Here is a 22,379-nt window from a genome sequence, read left to right on the forward strand (position 1 = left end):
GGAGGGGCCCGGCTCGTTACCTCGGACTCCTCTTGGTCGTCCTATTCATGTGTGGAATCTCATTGTTGCCGGGGCATCATTCAGGCGGGCTGGTGTTTTGGGCCCTGGGGGGAGGCTCCCTCTGCATTTAAACCGTTTCATGGGTCTGAGCGAACGGGGGGGGGGGGGGGGTGACAGCGGGCTTTCTCAGAGGAGCGTCAAGTTGGGAGAAGACAGGCGGAGACGGCGAGGGGAAGATGGTGGCTTTCGGAGCGCTTTTGGGCTGGCTGCTGCTCGGTGGGACGGTCATGGCGGCGGATTCTGTGGAGGAAGGTGAGCAGCAGAAGGTCGTCTGAGGTCATGGCCAGAGATCCGCCCCCCCAGGCTGTTGTGGTTTCTGCTGTGGTCGATGGTTGTGGACTCTTCACTGTCGAGGCTTTGATCAACGTCTGGTTTGAAGCTGAAGCCTCCGATTTGACGCCTGCTTCCACTCCGTCTTCCAGCAGAGCTCAACGAAACCGTCGTCTGCACCAACGACCACATGGAAGTCGTCATTCCGGCCGCGTTTTTCCTCAACAAAGTTCCTCCGGTCTACGTGAGTGGACCCACGCCGCGGCTCGGGAGGGCGGGAACGCCGCTGACGTCTGTGGTGCTTCCGTTCCAGGTTTGGGATCTGCATCTGAACGATCCGGAGTGCCGCGGCGTGCAGGTGGGAGACGACTACGTCTTCAGCGTACGGACCAACCTGTCCGACTGCGGGACCATCACGGTGCGCCGGTCTCACCTGCAGGAGGGGAGGGTGGGCGGGGGGGGCGTTCATCAAACGCTGCACGTGAACGTGGACGCCACAAACAGAGCAGACATCAGCGTTTACGGCGATGAAGACAAACCGCCCCTCCCCGCCATAAATTACCCGTTTTACGGCGTGGTGGGAATTCTCCGTCCAGCCAGGATGTCGTGTTTGTTTGAGGAGAAGAAACGGTGATGGCGAGTATAAAAACATTCCCTGAAGCCCACAAACACGGGGTCAATGGCCCCCGCAGCCCTAAATTACCAGGATTTACATGGAAATGCAGAATGTTTGTCAAAGTGGGCTGAATGGGGGGGCCGTAAATCGTGGTCATCTTCAGCGACTGAGTCCTGCTTCACCACTTAAGTGTCCTCAAACAGCTGCTAAAGGTAACCGCCGCTTTGAGTGCGAGGACGGCCCCCCAGCACTGCAGGGTTTACGAGGCCCTCGAGGGCCGCGGCACACACGAGCGCTCCCGATCGCCAAAGGCGAAGAATGCTGCTCTGGCTCCGCCCCTCAACCACCGTCGCCGTTGGTAACCCGGCAAAACGGCCACCGCGCTCATTCTTTTTAGAGTTGGGAGGGGTCACACAAAGAGACGTCAAGCTCTGATTGGAAGGTCACAGGTTCGGTTCCCATTCTGTGCATCCATGTGTTGAAGTGTCCTTGAGCAAGACACTGGACCCCACGCTGCTCCTGGGGGGGGTCATAGGTTGGCGGCAGAGCCGGCATCAGCGTGTGAAGGAGGGTTTATGGATGACGCCTGTAGAGCGCCATGTAGGCGAACGCCGTTTCCTGTCCGTGCTGCTGCTCTCCTATAAAAGAGGGAGAAACGTTCAGAGGCTGCTGGTTCAACTCCTGCAGCAGCAGACAGGATGACGTGGGGGGGGGTCTGGATCTAGATCTGAGGCGATCGGATTTAATTCTTAAACAGTTCAAGTTGTGAAAATGTTTCATTTGGAATTGAAAAAACAAAAATGAAGGAAAAGAAGAATTCAAACTAAATAGTCCTTAAAAATGGGATTCACTGTATTTAGGTAATTAATCCATGCAACACGCACCTGCACACACACCTACACACACCTACACACACCTGAACACACACCCGAACGCACACCTGAACGCACACCTACACACACCTGAACGCACACCTACACACACCTGAACGCACACCTACACACACCTGAACACACACCTGAACGCACACCTACACACACCTGAACGCACACCTACACACACCTAAACGCACACCTACACACACCTGAACGCACACCTACACACACCTGAACGCACACCTACACACACCTGAACGCACACCTACACACACCTGAACGCACACCTACACACACCTGAACGCACACCTACACACACCTACACACACCTACACACACCTGAACACACACCCGAACGCACACCTGAACGCACACCTACACACACCTACACACACCTACACACACCTGAACACACACCCGAACGCACACCTGAACGCACACCTACACACACCTGAACGCACACCTACACACACCTGAACGCACACCTACACACACCTGAACGCACACCTACACACACCTGAACACACACCTGAACGCACACCTACACACACCTGAACGCACACCTACACACACCTAAACACACACCTGAACGCACACCTACACACACCTGAACGCACACCTACACACACCTGAACGCACACCTACACACACCTACACACACCTGAACGCACACCTACACACACCTGAACGCACACCTACACACACCTGAACGCACACCTACACACACCTGAACGCACACCTACACACACCTGAACGCACACCTACACACACCTGAACGCACACCTACACACACCTGAACACACACCTACACACACCTGAACGCACACCTACACACACCTGAACGCACACCTACACACACCTGAACGCACACCTACACACACCTACACACACCTGAACGCACACCTACACACACCTGAACGCACACCTACACACACCTGAACGCACACCTACACACACCTGAACGCACACCTACACACACCTGAACGCACACCTACACACACCTACACACACCTGAACGCACACCTACACACACCTGAACGCACACCTACACACACCTGAACGCACACCTACACACACCTGAACGCACACCTACACACACCTGAACGCACACCTACACACACCTGAACGCACACCTACACACACCTGAACGCACACCTACACACACCTGAACGCACACCTACACACACCTACACACACCTGAACGCACACCTACACACACCTGAACGCACACCTACACACACCTGAACGCACACCTACACACACCTGAACGCACACCTACACACACCTGAACAAACACCTACACACACCTGAACGCACACCTGAACGCACACCTACACACACCTACACACACCTGAACGCACACCTACACACACCTACACACACCTACACACACCTGAACGCACACCTACACACACCTGAACGCACACCTACACACACCTGAACGCACACCTACACACACCTGAACGCACACCTACACACACCTGAACGCACACCTACACACACCTGAACACACACCTGAACGCACACCTGAACGCACCTGAACGCACACCTGAACGCACACCTACACACACCTGAACGCACACCTACACACACCTGAATGCACACCTACACACACCTACACACACCTGAACACACACATGCCTGCGCACCTCTGAACTTGAACACAACTATGTGTGTGTCGTCTGTGCATTTGGTTGTATGGATATGCAGAAATATCAACGTGGACATGTGTGTGGTTGTGATGTGTGTGGTTGTGTTGTGTGTGGTTGTGTGTGTGTGGTTGTGTTGTGTGTGGTTGTGTTGTGTGTGGTTGTGATGTGTGTGGTTGTGTGTTCTGTGTGCTTGTGTTGTGTGCTTGTGTTGTGTGCTTGTGTTGTGTGTGGTTGTGTTGTGTGTGGTTGTGTTGTGTGTGGTTGTGTTGTGTGTGGTTGTGTTGTGTGTGGTTGTGTTGTGTGTGGCTGTGTTGTGTGTCTTTTGTCTGTTGTTGTTTTTTTTTTCTTGAGCCCCCCCCAATGATGACATCATTTATAAAAATGGCGTTTAGCTTTGGATCCAAAAGCGTTTTTCTCCGAAATGATGGGTTTTATCCAAAAAGCAGAACCTGGTGGTGAAGGTCCGACCCGTCCAGAGGCCGTCGGCTTCATCTGCACAGACTTAAACAGGCTGACAGGGGCGTGTCTTCTTGAGGTTGCCGTGGCGACACAGCTTGTATTTGAACTGAAGGGGTACCGTTACGGCCCGCTTTGCTCCAATGAGTTTCCTCTGCAGGTGTCGGATGACTCTCACATCATGTTCATGAACACCATCCACAACAACTACTCTGACATCATCACGCGCAGCTACATCAACATCACCTTCGTGTGCCGCTACCCCCTCAGCTACATGGTCCAGCAGCCCGGCGGTCAGAACCTGATCCGAGTGGACGTCAGGTAGCTCTCCTCTTCTCCACCCACAGCGGTTCTGGTTCTGAGCTCATCTGGTAGCGGGTAGTGATTTTAGAGAACGTTTCCCTCCACAGACGGACCATCATCTATGTCCATCCATGATTTAATATGGAGGATAAAGAGGGTTCGGTTCTAGAGGACGCCCACAGAACCGGCCTCTCTCATCAGAAAATCTGTTCTTAAATTGGATTGAAGACTGTGACCCAGAGAGGTTCAACCATCACACAGTCCCAAAGAGTTGGTACCTCCTTAGACCCGGTTTAGATGCAGGACCCGGGCTCAGACCAAGACCCGGGGCTGTGACCTGGAGCCGGCTCAGGGGGAGGGGCTTCTGTGTGAGGCTGAAATGTGCGGTTGTGTGTGAACCCGTCTGCAGGAGCATCACTCTGAGCACGGAGGACGGGAACTTCTCCGTGTCCATGCTGCTGTTCAAGGACGAGGCCTTCCAGGACCGCTGGACCACGGTGCCGGCGCTGGCTCTGGACCAGGACATCTTTGTCAGAGTCTTCTTGGTATTTCCTGTCTTCTTACCTGCTGTCATCGGTGACGCTTTGTTTCCTACCAAAGAAGTCAGAATAAAGAAAAACAAAAATAAATGAGCTAAAAGTGCAAAAAAACAAAACAAATACATTCAGTTATGGTTCATGATGGAATAAAACAAAGATTTTTCACATTCTCATTTTCAAACTTTGGATGGTGATGAAGATGCACGTATGTGTGTTTTTCTCTGCTCATATATGTGTGTTTGTGTTTTTCTCTGCTCATATGTGTGTGTTTGTGTTTTTCTCTGCTCATATGTGTGTGGGTGTGTGTGTGTGTGTTTTTCTCTGCTCATATTATGTGTGTGTGTGTATGCACGTGTGTGTTTGTGTTTTTCTCTGCTCATATGTGTATGTGTGTATGTACGTGTGTGTTTGTGTTTTTCTCTGCTCATATATGCGTGTGTGTGTATGCACGTGTGTGTTTGTGTTTTTCTCTGCTCATATGTGTATGTGTGTGTGTGTATGCACGTGTGTGTTTGTGTTTTTCTCTGCTCATATGTGTGTGTTTGTGTATGCACGTGTGTTTGTGTTTTTCTCTGCTCATATGTGTAGGTGTGTATGCACGTGTGTGTTTGTGTTTTTCTCTGCTCATATATGCGTGTGTGTGTGTATGCACGTGTGTGTTTGTGTTTTTCTCTGCTCATATGTGTGTGGGTGTGTGTTTTTCTCTGCTCATATATGCGTGTGTGTGTATGCACGTGTGTGTTTGTGTTTTTCTCTGCTCATATGTGTGTTTGTGTATGCACGTGTGTGTTTTTCTCTGCTCATATGTGTGTTTGTGTATGCACGTGTGTTTGTGTTTTTCTCTGCTATATATGTGTGTGTATGCACGTGTGTGTTTGTGTTTTTCTCTGCTCATATGTGTGTGGGTGTGTATGCATGTGTGTTTGTGTTTTTCTCTGCTATATATGTGTGTATGTGTGTGTGTGTGTGTGTGTGTGTTTTTCTCTGCTCATATATGCGTGTGTGTGTATGCACGTGTGTTTGTGTTTTTCTCTGCTCATATTATGTGTGTGTGTGTATGCACGTGTGTTTGTGTTTTTCTCTGCTCATGTGTGTATGTGTGTGTGTGTGTGTGTTTTTCTTTGCTCATATATGCGTGTGTGTGTATGCACGTGTGTGTTTTTTGTTTTTCTCTGCTCATGTGTGTGTGTGTGTGTGTGTGTGTGTTTTTCTCTGCTATATATGTGTGTGTGTGTATGCACGTGTTTGTTTGTGTTTTTCTCTGCTCATATTATGTGTGTGTGTGTATGCACGTGTGTGTTTGTGTTTTTCTCTGCTCATATATGCGTGTGTGTGTATGCACGTGTTTGTTTGTGTTTTTCTCTGCTCATATATGTGTGTTTGTGTTTTTCTCTGCTCATATGTGTGTGGGTGTGTGTGTGTGTGTTTTTCTCTGCTCATATATGTGTGTGTGTGTATGCACGTGTGTGTTTGTGTTTTTCTCTGCTCATATATGTGTGTTTGTGTTTTTCTCTGTTCATATGTGTGTGTTTGTGTTTTTCTCTGCTCATATGTGTGTGGGTGTGTGTGTGTGTGTTTTTCTCTGCTCATATATGTGTGTGTGTGTATGCACGTGTGTGTTTGTGTTTTTCTCTGCTCATATATGTGTGTTTGTGTTTTTCTCTGCTCATATGTGTGTGTGTGTGTATGCACGTGTGTGTTTGTGTTTTTCTCTGCTCATATGTGTGTGTGTGTGTATGCACGTGTGTGTTTGTGTTTTTCTCTGCTCATATGTGTGTGGGTGTGTGTGTGTGTGTGTTTTTCTCTGCTCATATTATGTGTGTGTGTGTATGCACGTGTGTGTTTGTGTTTTTCTCTGCTCATATGTGTGTGTGTGTGTATGCACGTGTGTGTTTGTGTTTTTCTCTGCTCATATGTGTGTGTGTGTGTATGCACGTGTGTGTTTGTGTTTTTCTCTGCTCATATGTGTGTGGGTGTGTGTGTGTGTGTGTTTTTCTCTGCTCATATATGCGTGTGTGTGTATGCACGTGTGTGTTTGTGTTTTTCTCTGCTCATATGTGTGTGTTTGTGTATGCACGTGTGTTTGTGTTTTTCTCTGCTCATATGTGTGTGTGTGTGTGTGTGTGTGTGTGTGTGTTTTTCTCTGCTCATATATGCGTGTGTGTGTATGCACGTGTGTGTTTGTGTTTTTCTCTGCTCATATGTGTGTGTGTGTGTGTGTGTGTTTTTCTCTGCTATATATGTGTGTGTGTGTCTGCACGTGTGTGTTTGTGTTTTTCTCTGCTCATATGTGTGTATGTGTGTGTGTGTGTGTGTGTTTTTCTCTGCTATATATGTGTGTGTGTGTATGCACGTGTGTGTTTGTGTTTTTCTCTGCTCATATATGCGTGTGTGTGTATGCACGTGTGTGTTTTTTGTTTTTCTCTGCTCATATTATGTGTGTGTGTGTATGCACGTGTTTGTTTGGGTTTTTCTCTGCTCATATTATGTGTGTGTGTGTATGCACGTGTGTGTGTGTGTTTTTCTCTGCTATATATGTGTTTGTGTGTATGCACGTGTGTGTTTGTGTTTTTCTCTGCTCATATGTGTGTGGGTGTGTGAGTGTGTGTGTGTTTTTCTCTGCTCATATTATGTGTGTGTGTGTATGCACGTGTGTGTTTGTGTTTTTCTCTGCTCATATGTGTATGTGTGTATGCACGTGTGTGTTTGTGTTTTTCTCTGCTCATATATGCGTGTGTGTGTATGCACGTGTGTGTTTGTGTTTTTCTCTGCTCATATTTGTATGTGTGTATGCACGTGTGTGTTTGTGTTTTTCTCTGCTTATGCGTGTGTGTGTATGCACGTGTGTGTTTGTGTTTTTCTCTGCTTATGCGTGTGTGTGTATGCACGTGTGTGTGTGTGTTTTTCTCTGCTCATATATGCGTGTGTGTGTATGCACGTGTGTGTGTTTTTCTCTGCTCATATATGTGTGTGTGTATGCACGTGTGTGTTTGTGTTTTTCTCTGCTCATGTGTGTATGTGTGTGTGTGTGTGTGTGTTTTTCTCTGCTCATATATGTGTGTGTGTGTATGCACGTGTGTGTTTGTGTTTTTCTCTGCTCATATATGCGTGTGTGTGAATGCACGTGTGTGTTTGTGTTTTTCTCTGCTCATATATGCGTGTGTGTGTATGCACGTGTGTGTTTTTTGTTTTTCTCTGCTCGTGTGTGTATGTGTGTGTGGGTGTGTGTGTGTGTGTTTTTTTCTCTGCTATATATGTGTGTGTGTGTATGCACGTGTGTGTTTGTGTTTTTGTCTGCTCATATATGCGTGTGTGTGTGTATGCACGTGTGTGTTTTTTGTTTTTCTCTGCTCATATTATGTGTGTGTGTGTATGCACGTGTGTGTGTGTGTTTTTCTCTGCTATATATGTGTTTGTGTGTATGCACGTGTGTGTTTGTGTTTTTCTCTGCTCATGTGTGTATGCACGTGTGTGTTTGTGTGCGTTTGTGTCACAGCTCCCAGCTCACCTGCTGCTGCGCATACAGAGCTGCTGGGCCACCCCAGACCGTGATCCGTTCAGCAACATCCGCTACACCTTCATCAGAGACAGGTGATTCAGACGTCAAAGGCCGGTCATGTGACCTTCATCAGGCAGTCTGTGGAGGGGGGGGGGGGGGGCTCTCATTGATCAGAATCGGCCTGTTTCTCTCCTCAGCTGTCCGTTGCTGGAGGACCTGCAGACTCTGAGGGTCCTGAAGAACGGCGACGGCGCAGACGCCGCGTTCCGCATGCAGATGTTTAAATTTGTGGGCGGCTCCTACACCGACGTCTTCCTCCACTGCAACGTGCAGATCTGCCACGGCGGCCCGGGGGCGTGCCGGCCTGTGAGTCAGCTGGGTCCAGACACGCTCTGAGCACCGAGCTGTCGGGCCAGAGATAAACCGGCGTGTCGCCCTCTGTGTCCACAGAACTGCTCCTCTGAAGACGGGTTTCTGAGAACCAGGAGGGACCTGCCGCTGTCCCACACGCTGACCTATGGACCAATCAGGCGGCTGCGCTCCGAAACGCCCGACCTGGGTATGCCTCCGCCGGATGTCTGCGCGCCGACTGCGCAGACGCCTCCTGATCACGCGCCTCTCCCTCTGCAGATGCCGCCGGAGTTCCTCCCGTGGAGACCTTGGTCCTCGGGGGGCTGCTGGGGGTCCTGCTGCTGGTCACCGCGGCGCTGGGGCGGCTCTGGCTGCGCTCGCGGCGTTTTTACCCCACCCTGGAGGCGCAGCTCACCCTGTCCAACATTCACCACCTCCATGAGGGGGCCTCCTGAGCCGTACATGGGGGGCGATAATAAACGTCTGGAAGCTTCTTTCTGTCTCCTTAAGTTCTTAATAAAGCCTGGGAGGGGTCGCCCGAGCCCCCTGGGTCAGAGCAGGAGGGAGGAGGGCAAACCGACGGTTCTGAAATCAGATCTCAAGTTTCCTTCAGCAGATCTTCAGATGTGTGTAAACCACACACAGCCCCCCAGACCCCATCCCATAATATCAGCAGTCATCAGATAGGAACACATGCTGCTGGGGGTCACAGATGAAGACCTTCATCATCATCATCCTCCATAAGGTGCCTGCTCCTCCCACTGTTCTTTTCATGGAGCCCGGAGGCCCGAAGGCCTCAGACCAGAGTCCGGCTTTTTCCATGAGGTTAAAGGTTAATTTATGGGCGGGAACACAGAGACCTGAGGGATGGATTCCTCCTTCTTCACTAATCCTCAGATTTGATTTGTGTCATGACAGTAAATAAAAGAAGCAGAAGTTTAAAATGACTATTTAACAGCTGAGCGATGTTTCCGGTCAGCTGTTTGGCGGTTTTCAACCGTTTTCTGTTTTTTCTCGTCCGGATGTTCGGCAGGAAGGCGCTCGCGCGCAGCACCTCCTCCCGCCTTCAGGGATTTCCCGTCTATTTCAGGGTGCTCTCATGCGCCTGCGTAAATCCCAAATATGTCCGACGTGATGACGTCAGCTGCTGCGCACCAGCGTCCACGCCCCCAATCGTCCGTCTTACGGAGAACAGACAGACTCGGAACCAGAGGAAGAAGCAGCTGCCGGTACCCGCTCGTGCCGCTAACTTTCCCGCTCCGCTGGTTTTCCGAGAAGCTTGTCAAAGACCGGACACACCGGAGGACGCTGTCACAGCGGCGCCGTGGTTCAGCTCAGGTGAGCGGCGAGCGGCCACCGGCGAGCTAACGGAGCCGCGGATGCTAACAAACCATGATGTTGTTGTTGTTTTATTATTGTTTATCCGGAAGCTGTTCGTTTACTCCCGAGTGACTCCTCACCTCCGCGTGCTTACCGACAGTCGTCCGGGTCGGAGCTGAACCCGGTTCTGAAGCGGTTCGGCCATAAACGCGGCTCTCTGTTGTCTTGTTGTTTGCTAAGATGCCTACTGCGCTTGCGCAACCGCAGCCGCTGTGCTGACTCAAACCAGCGGCCGGTTTCGAACTTTCTGGCGGTTTGAGGCCGATGAATCAGCGGGTTTGGGGCTACACGTCGGTTTATCCGCGGTTTGAGTCCCGCCAGTCGAAGCGGCGGATCCGGGTCTGACTAACCGGTGATCCGGTGACCGGAGACGTTGCGAAATGTGCCAGTAGGTCCTGGAGGCGTAAACAGGCGCGGACTGTCGCAACCTGTGAGGCTCAAACGGGTTTGTTGTCTTTCAGGGCTTCGCTGCTGGTATCTGAGGCCCCCCCCCCCAATGGAGAGCCTGCACCCCCACTGCCTGAAGTGCATCAACAGGAGGTGCATGGTCAGACCCGACCCCGGGCTGTCCTGCGACCTGATGGGCTGCCCCCTGGTCTGCGGGGCGGTCTTCCACTCCTGCAAGCTGGAGGAGCACCGGCTGCTCTGCCCGCTGGAGCGGCTGCCGTGCCTCAACAGCGGCTTCGGCTGCCCCTTCACCGTCCCCAGGGCCAAGATGGCGCGGCACCTGGAGTCCTGCCCCGCCAGCATCCTCTGCTGCACCATGGAGTGGAACCGCTGGCCCGTCAGCTACGCCGACCGCAAGTCCTACGAGAACCTGAGCAGAGACTTTGACGAGGTGGAGCAGCTGGACATGGCGCTGGCTCTGCAGGACCAGAGGATGCTGCTGGAGTCCCTGAAAGTCGCCACCACTGTGTCAAAGAACGGGGACAAGGACGCGGCTGATGGGGAGAAAATGATCACGGCACCGGGGCCGGTGGAGCTGGGGGGCGGAGCCGTGGACATGGAGGAGGAGCCTTACAGTGATCTGTGCAGGTCTTCCATGGAGACCAGCAGGAACCTGGTGGCGGCTCTGGACATCCTGACCAACTCCGGCAACATCGACGTGATCGTTGCAAACCTGAGCGGCGAGAAGGCAGACAGGAACGGCGCCGTCTGTAACGGTGACGGCCTGGGAGCGTACGAGGGCGAGAAGAACGTGGAGATGCAGGACTCGGACTCGGAGTGCGAGCTGGGCGCCGTGGGCGGAGTCGGCTGTGTGGCGGGAACAGATGAGGAGGAGCTGATCTACTGGGAAGATGAAGGCAAATTTGTGGAGTTGTGTTTTGAAGAAAAGGAGGACGCCATCGAGGAGCCGATCGACGACTCCAGCCTGGTCTGGCCGCAGATGCCTCCTGACTTCATGCCCGTTGTGCCACTGGAGGCCCCCGTCCCTCAGCAGGCCCCGCTGGGCCCCCTGGTGCCGTTCCTGCTGCCGGATCACCTGAGAAGTGACTTCCTGCAGCAGCTGCCCTCCGTCTTCAGGTACCGGTATCTGGAGCAGCGGCTGCAGAACGTGGAGGTGCTCAGAGGCATCGGCATGTTCACCTTGAACGGGCGCCGGGCGCTGCTGTCGGACCCCTACCTGTTCCGAGCCAAGATGGAGGACAAAGCGGTGGACACGTCGGACCTGGAGGTTCCGGACGACCCCATGGGGCTCCACGGCATCGACCTGATCACCGCCGCCCTGCTCTTCTGCCTGGGCGACTCCCCGGGGGGGAGGGGCATCTCGGACAGCCGCTTCGTGGACGGGTACCACATCGACTTCGGCACGCAGACCTTCTCCTTCCCGTCGGCCATCCTCGCCACCAACACCATGGTGGGGGACGTGGCCTCCGCTTCGGCCTGCGATCACGCCAGCCCGCAGCTCTCCAACCCCAGCCCCTTCCACACCCTGCGGCTGGACCTGGTTCTGGAATGTGTGGCCCGGTACCAAACAAAGCAGCGCTCCATGTTCACCTTCGTTTGCGGGCAGCTGTTCCGCCGGGACGAGTTCTCGTCGCACTTCAAGAACGTGCACGGGGACATCCACGCCGGGCTGAACGGCTGGATGGAGCAGCGCTGCCCTCTGGCCTACTACGGCTGCACCTACTCGCAGCGCCGCTTCTGCCCGTCCACGCAGGGCTTCCGGATCATCCACGACCGCCACCTCAGCTCTTTTGGCGTGCGGCCGGTGGGCGCCTCGAGGACGGGAGGCGGCGCCTTCCAGTGCGACCAGTTCAGCGGCCTCCCCTTCGAGGTGCTGCAGCACGTGGCGAGCTTCCTGGACAGCTTCAGCCTGTGCCAGCTGTCCCGGGTGTCCCGCACCATGAGGGAGGTGTGCGCCAGCCTGCTGCAGATGCGCGGCATGGTCGTCCTGCTGTGGGAGAAGAGGCGGCGTGGCGACGGCTCTCCGTCCTGGCAGATCACGAACAAGGTGAGAACTCTGCAGTCAGGTCGGTTCTGTGTTTAGGAAGACAGAACCCAGATCTCAGAGAAGCAGCTGGTTCTGTTGTTCTGAGACAGCAACGACGTAGTTTTTACTAACAGAAACTGTTCCGTGTTGCTGCCAGTATCAGATAAAAACACGGGTTCTGGTTCTTTGTAGTTCAGATCAGAACCAGTGAAGCTCTGCAGCTGCACAGCGGCTGATGCACAGAACCAAAATGCTGTTGGTAAAGCGGGTCAAAGTTCTGCAGAACCTCCCAGCTATAGATCCTAGTTCTGATGGATCAGAGTGATGTGTCCAACGCTCTGAAAAAGGCCGTGGCGATGAGCGGTGAAATTTACGGAGCTGCAGCTGCAGAGCAGACGGTCGTGGAAATAAAGCATCTGAGCCTCATTAAAGCTCTTCATCCTGTCCTCCTCATCATCATCACTTTAAATGATGATGATGATTATTTTATATTTGGAGCTCCGTTCAGACTCCTGAACCGTTCAGAAGTTCTGGAGAATCTCCATGAATGTTGGAAACAAACAGAACATTATTTCCTCAGTCAGACTTTTGGAACATTAGTGGTTAAGAAACATTCATTCTGTTGATTCTCTTATTCTGAAAGCTAGACCATACTGGCTGGTCACTTACCAAAATAAAAGCTGGACCATGCCGACTGTTCACTTACCAAAATAAAAGCTAGTCCATGCTGACTGTTCACTTACCAAAATAAAAGCTGGACCATGCCGACTGTTCACTTACCAAAATAAAAGCAGCACAGCTGCTGTGCTAAACATTGTTATCATCAAATAAACTGAATTTTACATTTTTATTCCAAAGAAAGACGTTTTGACTTTCAGGTGGAGTTTTTCTAAGTCATACTTGAAAAAGAAAAAGTGTTCTGGTCTAAAATCAGGATACGTGTCGTATCTTCAGACTCTTATGAATACAACCCCCCCCCCTCCCCCGGTTCTAACTCCTCTTGTTCTGTCTGGAATCTAACCTGCAGCAGAGTTATCATGATATGGGCCGCTGTGTTCAGGTTGCTTTAAACGGAACTTTCTTAAAGGTTCTGAATCGATCTGAAGCTGCTTCTTCTGGCTTTATTCGGTTTCTAAGACCGGACCATAAAAGGGGCGTGTCCTCTCTCTTCCCGTCAGGTGTGGCGTTTCAGCACCGCCTTCGGCACCGTCAACGAGTGGAAGTTCGCCAACATCGCCAGCATGGCCGACCACCTGAAGACCTGCAAGTTCAACGCGGTGACGCGGCGGGAGGAGGCCATCCCGCTGCCGTGCATGTGCTTCACCAGAGAGCTCACCAGGGAGGGGCGCTCGCTGCGCTCCGTTCTCAAGCCCGTGGCGTGACCCGAGGACGCTTAGCGGTTACGTCTATGCAGAGAACGTCCCTCTGCAAAGATCAGGTCAGACCTTCATGCTAACACTCATCCTCTCTGGAGGAGGGGGCCTTAAGCGAGTGTGGGGGCCATTCCAGAGCGAGCACGCCGTCGTGGCGTGGAGCTTTGACGGTTCCAAACATCAGAGCGCTGCCTCCACGGCGGCCGCTAGCCGTCAGCGCTCACGTAGCATCTTCTGCGGCTGGCGTGCAGGAAGCGTCCGTAAACCCTGCAGGGCAGGCTTCAGGATGGCGGCGGCTTCACGCCCGTCCAAAGCCCGCCGCCAGAAGAAACGTCAGGGCTGCTGCTGCTGCTTTTAGGTTCAACTTGTGATTTGCACACGACCGCATGTCCTGTCGGAGGAGGCGTCCCGGAGCCGACGCGCGTTTGTTTTGTGTGCCAGTTTGAAGAAGCATTTGAGTGCAGCTGTGGAGCCGTTTGTGTCTCTGCCACTTTGTGTGATGTTTTTGTATCTGGAACCGTCAGAAGGGGGTTCTGTTCTGGAGGACAAGTCCCGGTTTCTGCGTGCCGTTTTGAAGTTTCACTCCGGGGATTTCCCATCATTTCACTTTTGGAGAGTTTTAATAAACACAAAGATTTTTAAACTGTGTGGAGTTTGTGTCACTGTGCTGCCCGACACTCACAACAAAAGTACAACAAACGACGGCTTTAGACCCACAAACACATTTATTGAAACGAGAATGAAATGTTTCCTGGGGGGGGGGGGGGGGGGGAGGGAAAACCTCCACAACATGAATCTGAACAGTATTAATGGTAAATGGGAAAAAGCTTTCACTAGAGGAAGTTTAGAGTAAAAAAGTCAAAAAACCTCAAGTCTTGCAGACTTTTTTATTTGTGGAGGGGGGTGTTCGTACTGTCGACAGTACTAAAAAAATATGAGAGATTCTGTTTATTCCAAGGAAAAAACTCAGATTCCAAAGAAGGAAAAGACAATTTGAATAAAAAAGATGTAACAACTCTAAAAATAAGTGTTTTCATGGTTTATGTCCCCCTTCTCCTAAAATCCAGAAAGTACATTTGTTTATAATATTTACTCCAAATTAATTTGACCAACAGTTCCTGCCTCTAAGGGCGCTAAGTCTGTCCAGGTTGGTGCTCTGAGCAGAAGAACTGAGGTTTCTAGGGTCATAAATGTTTAGATATTGAGCAGAAGTGGCTGATTGAACCAACAACTGAAGGGTTCATTTCAAAATAAAGCGCAGACTGGCTGATTAAAAAGCAGATTCTCCTTTAGACACAAACTCTCCTGTAGTTCTGGACCATTCTGCTCTGATGGGAGGGATCTGATGGAAGGTTGTGGTTCTGAGACGAGGTGACCCGCCCCGTTTCTGCGGTTTCGGTGAAGCGAGGCCTGCTGCCCGTAAATGCCCCCCCCCCCGGGGAACCACAGCAGGGCTGCTGGGGAGGTGCAGCTCTTGCAGCCATGAGGCTCATTGCAACAGAAGCAGGAACACCCACGCGTTTGATGACTCAGCGCTTTCCACCGCCTGACGCAGCTGCTCCACAGACAGAAGCCGCCTCCCCCGATTTTAAACGGCGTCCTGTCATGTGAGTAAACACATGGGGTGGGGGGTTCATCACTGTGACCCCCCATTAAAAGAAGAGAAGCTTAAACCTGGAGCTCCCCTGATGAGTCAGGAAGGCAACAAGAGGTCCAGCAGAGGATGATGAAGATACCAGCTGAGGATGATGAAGGTCCAGCTGAGGATGATGAGGGTCCAGCTGAGGATGATGAGGGTCCAGCTGAGGATGAAGGTCCAGCTGAGGATGATGAAGGTCCAGCTGAGGATGAAGGTCCAGCTGAGGATGATGAAGGTCCAGCTGAGGATGATGAGGGTCCAGCTGAGGATGATGAGGGTCCAGCTGAGGATGAAGGTCCAGCTGAGGATGATGAAGGTCCAGCTGAGGATGAAGGTCCAGCTGAGGATGATGAAGGTCCAGCTGAGGATGATGAGGGTCCAGCTGAGGATGATGAGGGTCCAGCTGAGGATGAAGGTCCAGCTGAGGATGATGAAGGTCCAGCTGAGGATGAAGGTCCAGCTGAGGATGATGAAGGTCCAGCTGAGGATGATGAGGGTTCAGCTGAGGATGATGAGGGTCCAGCTGAGGATGATGAGGGTCCAGCTGAGGATGATGAGGGTTCAGCTGAGGATGATGAAGGTCCAGCTGAGGATGATGAAGGTCCAGCTGAGGATGATGAAGGTCCAGCAGAGGATGATGAGGGTCCAGCTGAGGATGATGAGGGTCCAGCTGAGGATGATGAAGGTCCAGCTGAGGATGATGAGGGTCCAGCTGAGGATGATGAAGGTCCAGCTGAGGATGATGAAGGTCCAGCAGAGGATGATGAGGGTTCAGCTGAGGATGATGAAGCTGCTGCTGAGGATGATGAGGGTCCAGCTGATGATGAAGGTCCAGCAGAGGATGATGAAGCTGCAGCTGAGGATGAAGGTGCAGCCGATGACGTCAGCGGCAGCAGGGGAAGCAGCAGCAGAACAGCTTCTTGCACGGGTTGTTCTTCTTGTATCTCACGGCCTTCTTTATCTGCGCAGACGCCTCGGCCACGTAGTCCCGGGTCTGGCCCACGTTGGCCTCGATGTTGTCCAGCTTGCAGCCCTGCTCCTCCACCAGCAGGGCCATCTGGAAGAAGAGCTCGTGGATGTCCCGAATGCGTCCCTCCAGCTCCAGCAGCTCCTTGTGGCGGTTCTCGATCTCGGTGAGGGCGGATCTGGCGCTCCTGCCCTCCAGCAGGAGGTTGTCCGAGAACAGGCTGCACTTCCCCGTCTCGATCATCTCCTCGATCTGCTCCCTGCTCACCTCCTTGCCCATGATCTCCGCCTGCCTCTGGATGCGGGTCTTGCAGTTCTCCCGCTGAAGCATTTCGGCCGTGTTGTACTCACACATGGCCTCGTGGAAGGCATTGGTCAGGTAGACGCACTGCGAGCCTGCCATGCGGGCCACGGCGGACGTGGCGCCGTGCTCCTCCTCCAGCTCCCTGCTCTGCTTCCCCAGCTTCTCCAGCCGCGCGTAGATGGCCTCTCCCCGAGCCTTGATGTCCCGGCCCAGAGCGTTGGAGTCCCGCTTGATGCTGCTGATCCTCCTGACGGACGTGAGGAACCTGGCATTCTGCTTCCCGAGGCGCTTCACGTCCAGTTTCAGCATCAGCATCTCCTTCTGCATCACCTGGGCCTCTTTGTAGATTCTGTCCATCTCATCTTCACCATCGAACATGAAAAGCTCCAGAGGCTCCGCGTTCTCCGGGTTCTGGTTCTCCTCCGACGGCCGCGCCTCCTCTGGAGACTGGGAGATGAACACCTGGAGGTCGCCCAGTCGGTCCCTCATCTTACCTGTGGGGGCGGAGTCAGCAACGTTAGAGAAGAACACGGTTACATTTAGGGAGGACTTTTCAGCGTCTTTAAGGCGCCGTGTCAGATTCAGTGTTCAGAGACTTGAGGCCTTTTAGCGCTGACATGAGGGTTGTTGGTTCAAAGACCAGATCTGCAGCCATCGGCCCGGATGCTGCTGCTGTCAGGTTAACCTTTCATTTCATTTGACTCAAAACTTTCAGCTAATTCAGCCGATCGGATCATCGACCGTGTCAGAGAACCAGACCGAGTGAGTGTGACAAGTCTGTCAGCAGGCTCCGCCTACTTTCACTGAGGCATTTGATTGGTCAGTTTATAACTTCAACAACTTGAGGTACATTATCAAGAAGATGTTAGAATATCTATAAATATACCATCAGAACGGTTCTTCTGACCAATAGAATGAGGGAGGAACAGCTGTTTATGAGACGTCTGTGAGATTTTGCAGGTACTTCCTGTTTAAAGCGCCAAAGAGGCGGGGTCACTCAGTCCAGTTCTCAGATCCAGTCGATGGTTACAGACATGATTTGTCACTTTTCAAAAGCTCCTCTTCATCTTTAACTGCCTGTCTTGAGTGTCTCAGATGTTTGCTGTCATCGTCGTTTCTCTGCTGAACCTTCAGGTCAGACACTTTGCAGCGTCTTCATCCAGAAACGCTTCTCTTCTTCACGCCCACATTTCTGATGTCAACCCATTTGCTTTTCTGACTGGTGTTTTTCTCTGCTGTTCCTCGTTTCTGTTGACTCATGTTTGGAGCGTCTGCTTGGTGGTGGTTCATGGGAGGATGTAGGCGTTCAGACGCTTGGTGCTGCAGATTTACCATCGAAATGTCTAGTTTGTTAACAGACAGCTGGAGAGTTTCTACTATAAAAGCCAAAGTTCAGACCTGAAGGAAGCGCAGACAAGATCTGATGTTCCTTCAAACGTTTGAGCTCCGATGAGGAGCTGAAGCTCATCAGCTGATCTACAGCAGGTGGATCTATGGTAGATGGATCTACAGCAGGTGGATCTATGGTAGATGGATCTACAGCAGGTGGATCTATGGTAGATGGATCTACAGCAGGTCAGTGAAGAATCAGATTTCCCTCAGAACAGGAACCAGAGGCCTTGATGAAGCTGAAGCTCCTCAGTAAACTCAGAGGATTCTCAGACAGGAAGCTGACCCCCCCCCCCCCCCCCCCCCCAAGCTTCCCCCCACAACCGACAGAGAAACGGAGAAACTGACCGGAAATCGGAGATCTCCGCCGCGCGCCTTCAGCCTGAGAGGAAGAGGAGGACAGCAGCAGGAGCGCAGGAACATCACTTCTGCTCGGTGACACACTCACTACCCCGACACGGAAGATCACGGCCCCACCCCCACGCCTCTGACTTCACACCTCTTTGCACGCGCTGCTTGCACGCGCTGCTTCCTCGCGCGCCCTGAACCCCGCCTCTTTTGAACTTTAAAATAGAAACTGAAGAGAAAAAAGTCTGATATCAACCCGAGATCTGACAGGACCGCAGAGTGCAGGAGATGAAAGGGCAGGAGAACCTTTCATTTCATCTCCTGGTGGTTTGGTTTCCCTGAAAGACTGAAGCAGAAACAGGAAGAAAAACGCCCATGACGTCATCTCTGCAGAAGCTCCTGCACCTCCTCACTGCTCCTCCTTTACCCAGAAGACATTTCCAAACTCCTTCATGGTTCCTGCTTCTTGGATTTGGTTCTCCTCCAAACATGCAGAGCATCCACCTCCTCCCTCTGTTTCTCCTCCCTCTGGTTGTCCTCCCTCTGGTTCTCCTCCAAACACACCAGAGTGGTGTGGAGTCCGCCATCTTCAGCCAGAATCCGGACGCTGAACGTTAGTTTGATCACGCTGGTGAATTATGGATGAAGTTCTATTGTTCTGGTTCTGGTTTCAGCAGAACCAAGGCCTCCTCCTGTGGTGGTGCTATCATAGTGAGGCATCCGCGGCTGCAGAACTGCATCAGTTGAATCTACATCAGGCCTGAAGGGGGCGTGGCCGAGAAAGATGGCTGCTGACCCTGTTGTGTGGTTTCTGCCTTCCTGTTCATTACTCAAGACGCCAAAACAACACAAACACACAACGCCTGTGCAACCACTTTGAGAGACACACAGAGGAGCAGTTCAGAGGATGATCAGGTTTATTCTTTTCATTTCAGAAACAGCAAAACAAAGACAGACGCAATTCTGAAGGTTTGGATGCAAACTGATGAAGGTGAAGAAGAACAGAAACAGGCTGAGACCAGGAAGAGGTGTCAGGTCTGTAAAGTTCTGCCAATCATCAAGATGTCCACTTTGATGAAAAGTTCCAAATCAGAAGAAGTTGAAGAAGCTGGAACGTTTCATCAGAGCAGCGTCTTCCTGCTCATCCGTCGGGTTCTGAAGGCTTCTTATGCTCAATGTCATGACCTCTTGACTCTGAAGGTCAGACCTTCACGGGATGCAGGAGTCGGTCCTGGGACCCGTCAGAACGGACCCGGTTCTCCTCGCTGGGCTCATTGGTGATAACAGGGGAAACATCCACAGAACATCTTCTTGAACGGGTTGTTCTTGTCGGAGGCGGTGGCTCTCTCCAGCTGCACCAAGCCCCCGTCGATCAGGACCCCCGAGGTCTGGACGTTTTTCTCGATGTTGTCGAGCGCCGCCCCCTGCTCCTCCACCAGCATGGCCACGTCCAGGAACACCTCCTGGACGGCCTCCATCCTCTTCTCCAGCTCCAGCAGCTCCTGGTTCCTGCTCTGAATCTGCTGGAGGGCGGAGTTGGTGCTCCTGCCCTGCAGGTGGACGCTGAACACCTGGAGGTCCTGCCCCTCCATCACCTCGTCCAGCTCCTCCTGCCCCACCTCCATGCCCGCCACCTGCATCTGCCTGTGGATGTGGCGCCTGCAGGCGTCCCGGTGTTTCATCTCCGTGTCGTTGTAGCTGAACATGGCCTCTCGCAGGGCGCCGCTCAGGCAGTGGTACTGAGTCCGAGCGATCCGGGCGGTGGGGTCCGAGCCGCCGAGCTGAGCCTCCAGCTCCTCCCGCCGGTGGTTCATCAGGCGGAGCTGTCGCAGGACCCCCTCTGCTCTGCGCTTGATGTCCCCCCCGATGGCATTGGAGTCCCGTTTCAGGTCTCCGGGGTCGGAGGCCTTGTTCAGCGCGTGGTAGTTGGCCTCCTTCAGCTCCCTGACATCGTTTTGGATCTGCTGGATCTCCAGGCGAACCCGCTGGGCCTCCTGCAGGATGCCGTCCAGGTCCCGGTCCACCGCGGCTTCGGGCTCGGACAGCTCCACGGTGCTGAAGCCGTCAGAGTCGGGCCGCACCTGCTGGAGGTGCTCCAGTCGGTCCCTCATGTCTGAGGAGAAAGGGTCAGGTCAGGTTCCACGATGCTTCACCCGGGTCAGAGCCTGACCCCCCCCCCCCCCCCCCCCCCCCCCGACCTCTGGGATGGAGTCTGATCAGGAGCTCCAACCCAGAGGCAGACACACGTCTTTGTCTGGGTGTTCCACAGGGTTCTGTGCTCGGCCCCTCAATTTTGTTTTTCCCGTTTTCTCCCTCGTGAGGCTCTACCCCCCCCCCACAACTGAGGTGACCTCCAAAACGGAAGTATCCGTCCTGAAACCAGCAGAACGGATCTGATGTAAGATCAGGCCCGGATCTGCAGAGCTCCTGTTATCTGAGGCAGCATCAGCAGCAGATGGAGGCTCCTGATGGCCCAGAGGAAGCCACCAAACAAGTTCTGCAGCAGAAAAGGTCGCTGAAGAATCAGCGGCTGTGCAGCGGCTCACGGGAGAAACTGGAACATGGTTTCAGAAACAACGCCAGAGTTCTGGAGCAGGACGGACTGGAAAATGAAGTCTACGCTGGTTACAAATAGAATTCTCCGTTTTTAGGTTTCAGATGTTTCCAGAAGATCCTAAACTCTCCTCAACGCTCCTGGTCTGCTGGCTGAACGCCCCTGATGAAGGTGTCCAGGTGTTTCCTTACCTGCTCAGCTGTTCCAGCTCTCCAAAGAGGACCGTCCCGGTCTGCTCCGCGGGAGGATTCCTGAAAAATGCACCTCAGCATCCGTGATCACTTCCTTAAGAGGACGACCGAACCGTCCACATTCCTGAAGGGTCACATGACCACGGAGGAGAAAAAATCCTTTTTGTTTTCAGCTCAATTATGATTGGAAATCTGTGTGTGTGTGTGTGGGGGGGGGGGGGTATGAGGAAGACTGTCAGATATCTCACAGAACTAAACTAAACTCTGAACTTGACTCCATGGGCTTCATCCTGACAGCAAACCTCATAGGGCGCTGATGGCGAGCCGCTGCACATGATTTTCAACTCCTCCCTGGAGTCCTGCCACGTCCCGGCCTGCTTCAAACTGTCCACCATCGTCCCCAAGAAGCCCCGCATAACTGGCCTCAATGACTACAGGCCTGTGGCTCTCACGTCTGTAGTCATGAAGTCATTCGAGCGTCTGGTCCTCCCCCACCTCAAATCCTTCACCTCCCCCCTCCTGGACCCTCTGCAGTTCGCCTACAGAGCCAATAGGTCTGTAGACGATGCCATCAACCTGGCCCTCCACTTCATCCTGCAGCACCTGGACTCCCTGGTACCTATGCTAGGATCCTGTTGGTGGACTTCAGCTCTGCGTTCAATACCATCCTCCCCTCTCTGCTCCAGGAAAAGCTCCTCCAGCTCAAAGTGCCTGACTCCACCTGCAGGTGGATCACTGACTTCCTAATGGACCGGAGGCAGTGTGTGCGGCTGGGGAAGAATGTCTCCACCACCCAATGCATCAGCACAGGAACTCCACAGGGCTGTGTACTTTCCCCTCTGCTCTTCTCCCTGTACACTAACTGCTGCACCTCCAGCCATGACTCTGTCAAACTGATCAAGTTTGCAGATGACACCACCCTCATCGGACTCATCTCTAATGATGATGAGTCTGCCTATAGGAGGGAGGTGGACCGGCTGGTGTCGTGGTGCAGCATCAACAACCTGGAGCTGAACACTCAGAAGACAGTGGAGTTGATAGTGGACTTCAGGAAAGTCACAGCCCCCTCACCCCCTCTCATCCTGACAGACTCTCCCATCAGCCTAGTGGACTCTGTGCGTTTCCTCGGCACCACCATCACGCAGGACCTCAAGTGGGAGCCGTCCATCTGCTCTCTCCT

At 52.8% G+C, this 22,379-nt stretch overlaps 4 protein-coding genes across 7 annotated transcripts; 2 read left to right on the top strand and 2 right to left on the bottom strand.

Moving 5' to 3' along the window:
- The first annotated feature begins 202 nt into the window (after positions 1 to 202).
- LOC105357721 (pancreatic secretory granule membrane major glycoprotein GP2) lies at positions 203 to 9,115 on the top strand. 3 transcript variants are annotated; one of them, XM_023952003.1, is made up of 9 exons: positions 203 to 312; positions 483 to 574; positions 644 to 748; positions 4,090 to 4,250; positions 4,642 to 4,777; positions 8,268 to 8,362; positions 8,468 to 8,636; positions 8,721 to 8,829; positions 8,901 to 9,115. In XM_023952003.1, the coding sequence occupies exons 1-9, from the start codon at positions 237 to 239 to the stop codon at positions 9,074 to 9,076; spliced, it is 1,119 nt and encodes a 372-aa protein (XP_023807771.1). In that variant the 5' UTR covers positions 203 to 236; the 3' UTR covers positions 9,077 to 9,115. The 3 variants fall into 3 exon arrangements, with proteins under 3 accessions (XP_023807771.1, XP_023807773.1, XP_023807772.1); XM_023952005.1 differs by having other exon boundaries at positions 4,642 to 4,762; XM_023952004.1 differs by having other exon boundaries at positions 209 to 312; positions 486 to 574.
- A 332-nt stretch (positions 9,116 to 9,447) lies between these two features.
- Positions 9,448 to 14,454, top strand: LOC101155491 (F-box only protein 30). Of its 2 annotated transcripts, none has more exons than XM_004085497.4 (3): positions 9,448 to 9,959; positions 10,463 to 12,456; positions 13,614 to 14,454. In XM_004085497.4, the coding sequence occupies exons 1-3, from the start codon at positions 9,587 to 9,589 to the stop codon at positions 13,815 to 13,817; spliced, it is 2,571 nt and encodes an 856-aa protein (XP_004085545.2). In that variant the 5' UTR covers positions 9,448 to 9,586; the 3' UTR covers positions 13,818 to 14,454. The 2 variants fall into 2 exon arrangements, with proteins under 2 accessions (XP_004085545.2, XP_020556555.1); XM_020700896.2 differs by lacking the exon at positions 9,448 to 9,959 and adding an exon at positions 10,240 to 10,389.
- A 1,761-nt stretch (positions 14,455 to 16,215) lies between these two features.
- On the bottom strand, positions 16,216 to 18,572 carry LOC101155744 (syntaxin-11). Its single transcript, XM_004085498.4, has 2 exons — positions 18,455 to 18,572; positions 16,216 to 17,211 (listed from the first exon to the last, which is right to left on the bottom strand). Exon 2 carries the CDS (start codon positions 17,204 to 17,206, stop codon positions 16,331 to 16,333), a length of 876 nt encoding a protein of 291 aa, XP_004085546.1. The 5' UTR covers positions 17,207 to 17,211; positions 18,455 to 18,572; the 3' UTR covers positions 16,216 to 16,330.
- Positions 18,573 to 19,725: 1,153 nt separating this feature from the next.
- LOC101155988 (syntaxin-11-like) lies at positions 19,726 to 20,565 on the bottom strand. Its single transcript, XM_023951932.1, has one exon. It carries the CDS (start codon positions 20,563 to 20,565, stop codon positions 19,726 to 19,728), a length of 840 nt encoding a protein of 279 aa, XP_023807700.1.
- Between the last annotated feature and the right edge of the window lie 1,814 nt (positions 20,566 to 22,379).

Source organism: Oryzias latipes, chromosome 22, assembly GCF_002234675.1.
Source record: "Oryzias latipes chromosome 22, ASM223467v1".
Taxonomy (NCBI): Eukaryota; Metazoa; Chordata; class Actinopteri; order Beloniformes; family Adrianichthyidae; genus Oryzias; species Oryzias latipes.

What these genes read in the sequence shown, in the direction of transcription:
- LOC105357721 (XM_023952003.1), top strand. Translation starts at nt 237, where the DNA reads ATGGTGGCTTTCGGAGCGCTTTTGGGCTGGCTGCTGCTCGGTGGGACG. An exon ending in CCGACTGCGGGACCATCACG is followed by an intron (nt 749 to 4,089) that starts GTGCGCCGGTCT and finishes TTTCCTCTGCAG; the next exon opens with GTGTCGGATGACTCTCACAT. An exon ending in TCTTTGTCAGAGTCTTCTTG is followed by an intron (nt 4,778 to 8,267) that starts GTATTTCCTGTC and finishes TTTGTGTCACAG; the next exon opens with CTCCCAGCTCACCTGCTGCT.
- LOC101155491 (XM_004085497.4), top strand. Translation starts at nt 9,587, where the DNA reads ATGTTTCCGGTCAGCTGTTTGGCGGTTTTCAACCGTTTTCTGTTTTTT. An exon ending in GGCGCCGTGGTTCAGCTCAG is followed by an intron (nt 9,960 to 10,462) that starts GTGAGCGGCGAG and finishes GTTGTCTTTCAG; the next exon opens with GGCTTCGCTGCTGGTATCTG. An exon ending in CCTGGCAGATCACGAACAAG is followed by an intron (nt 12,457 to 13,613) that starts GTGAGAACTCTG and finishes TCTTCCCGTCAG; the next exon opens with GTGTGGCGTTTCAGCACCGC.
- LOC101155744 (XM_004085498.4), bottom strand. Translation starts at nt 17,206, where the DNA reads ATGAGGGACCGACTGGGCGACCTCCAGGTGTTCATCTCCCAGTCTCCA.
- LOC101155988 (XM_023951932.1), bottom strand. Translation starts at nt 20,565, where the DNA reads ATGAGGGACCGACTGGAGCACCTCCAGCAGGTGCGGCCCGACTCTGAC.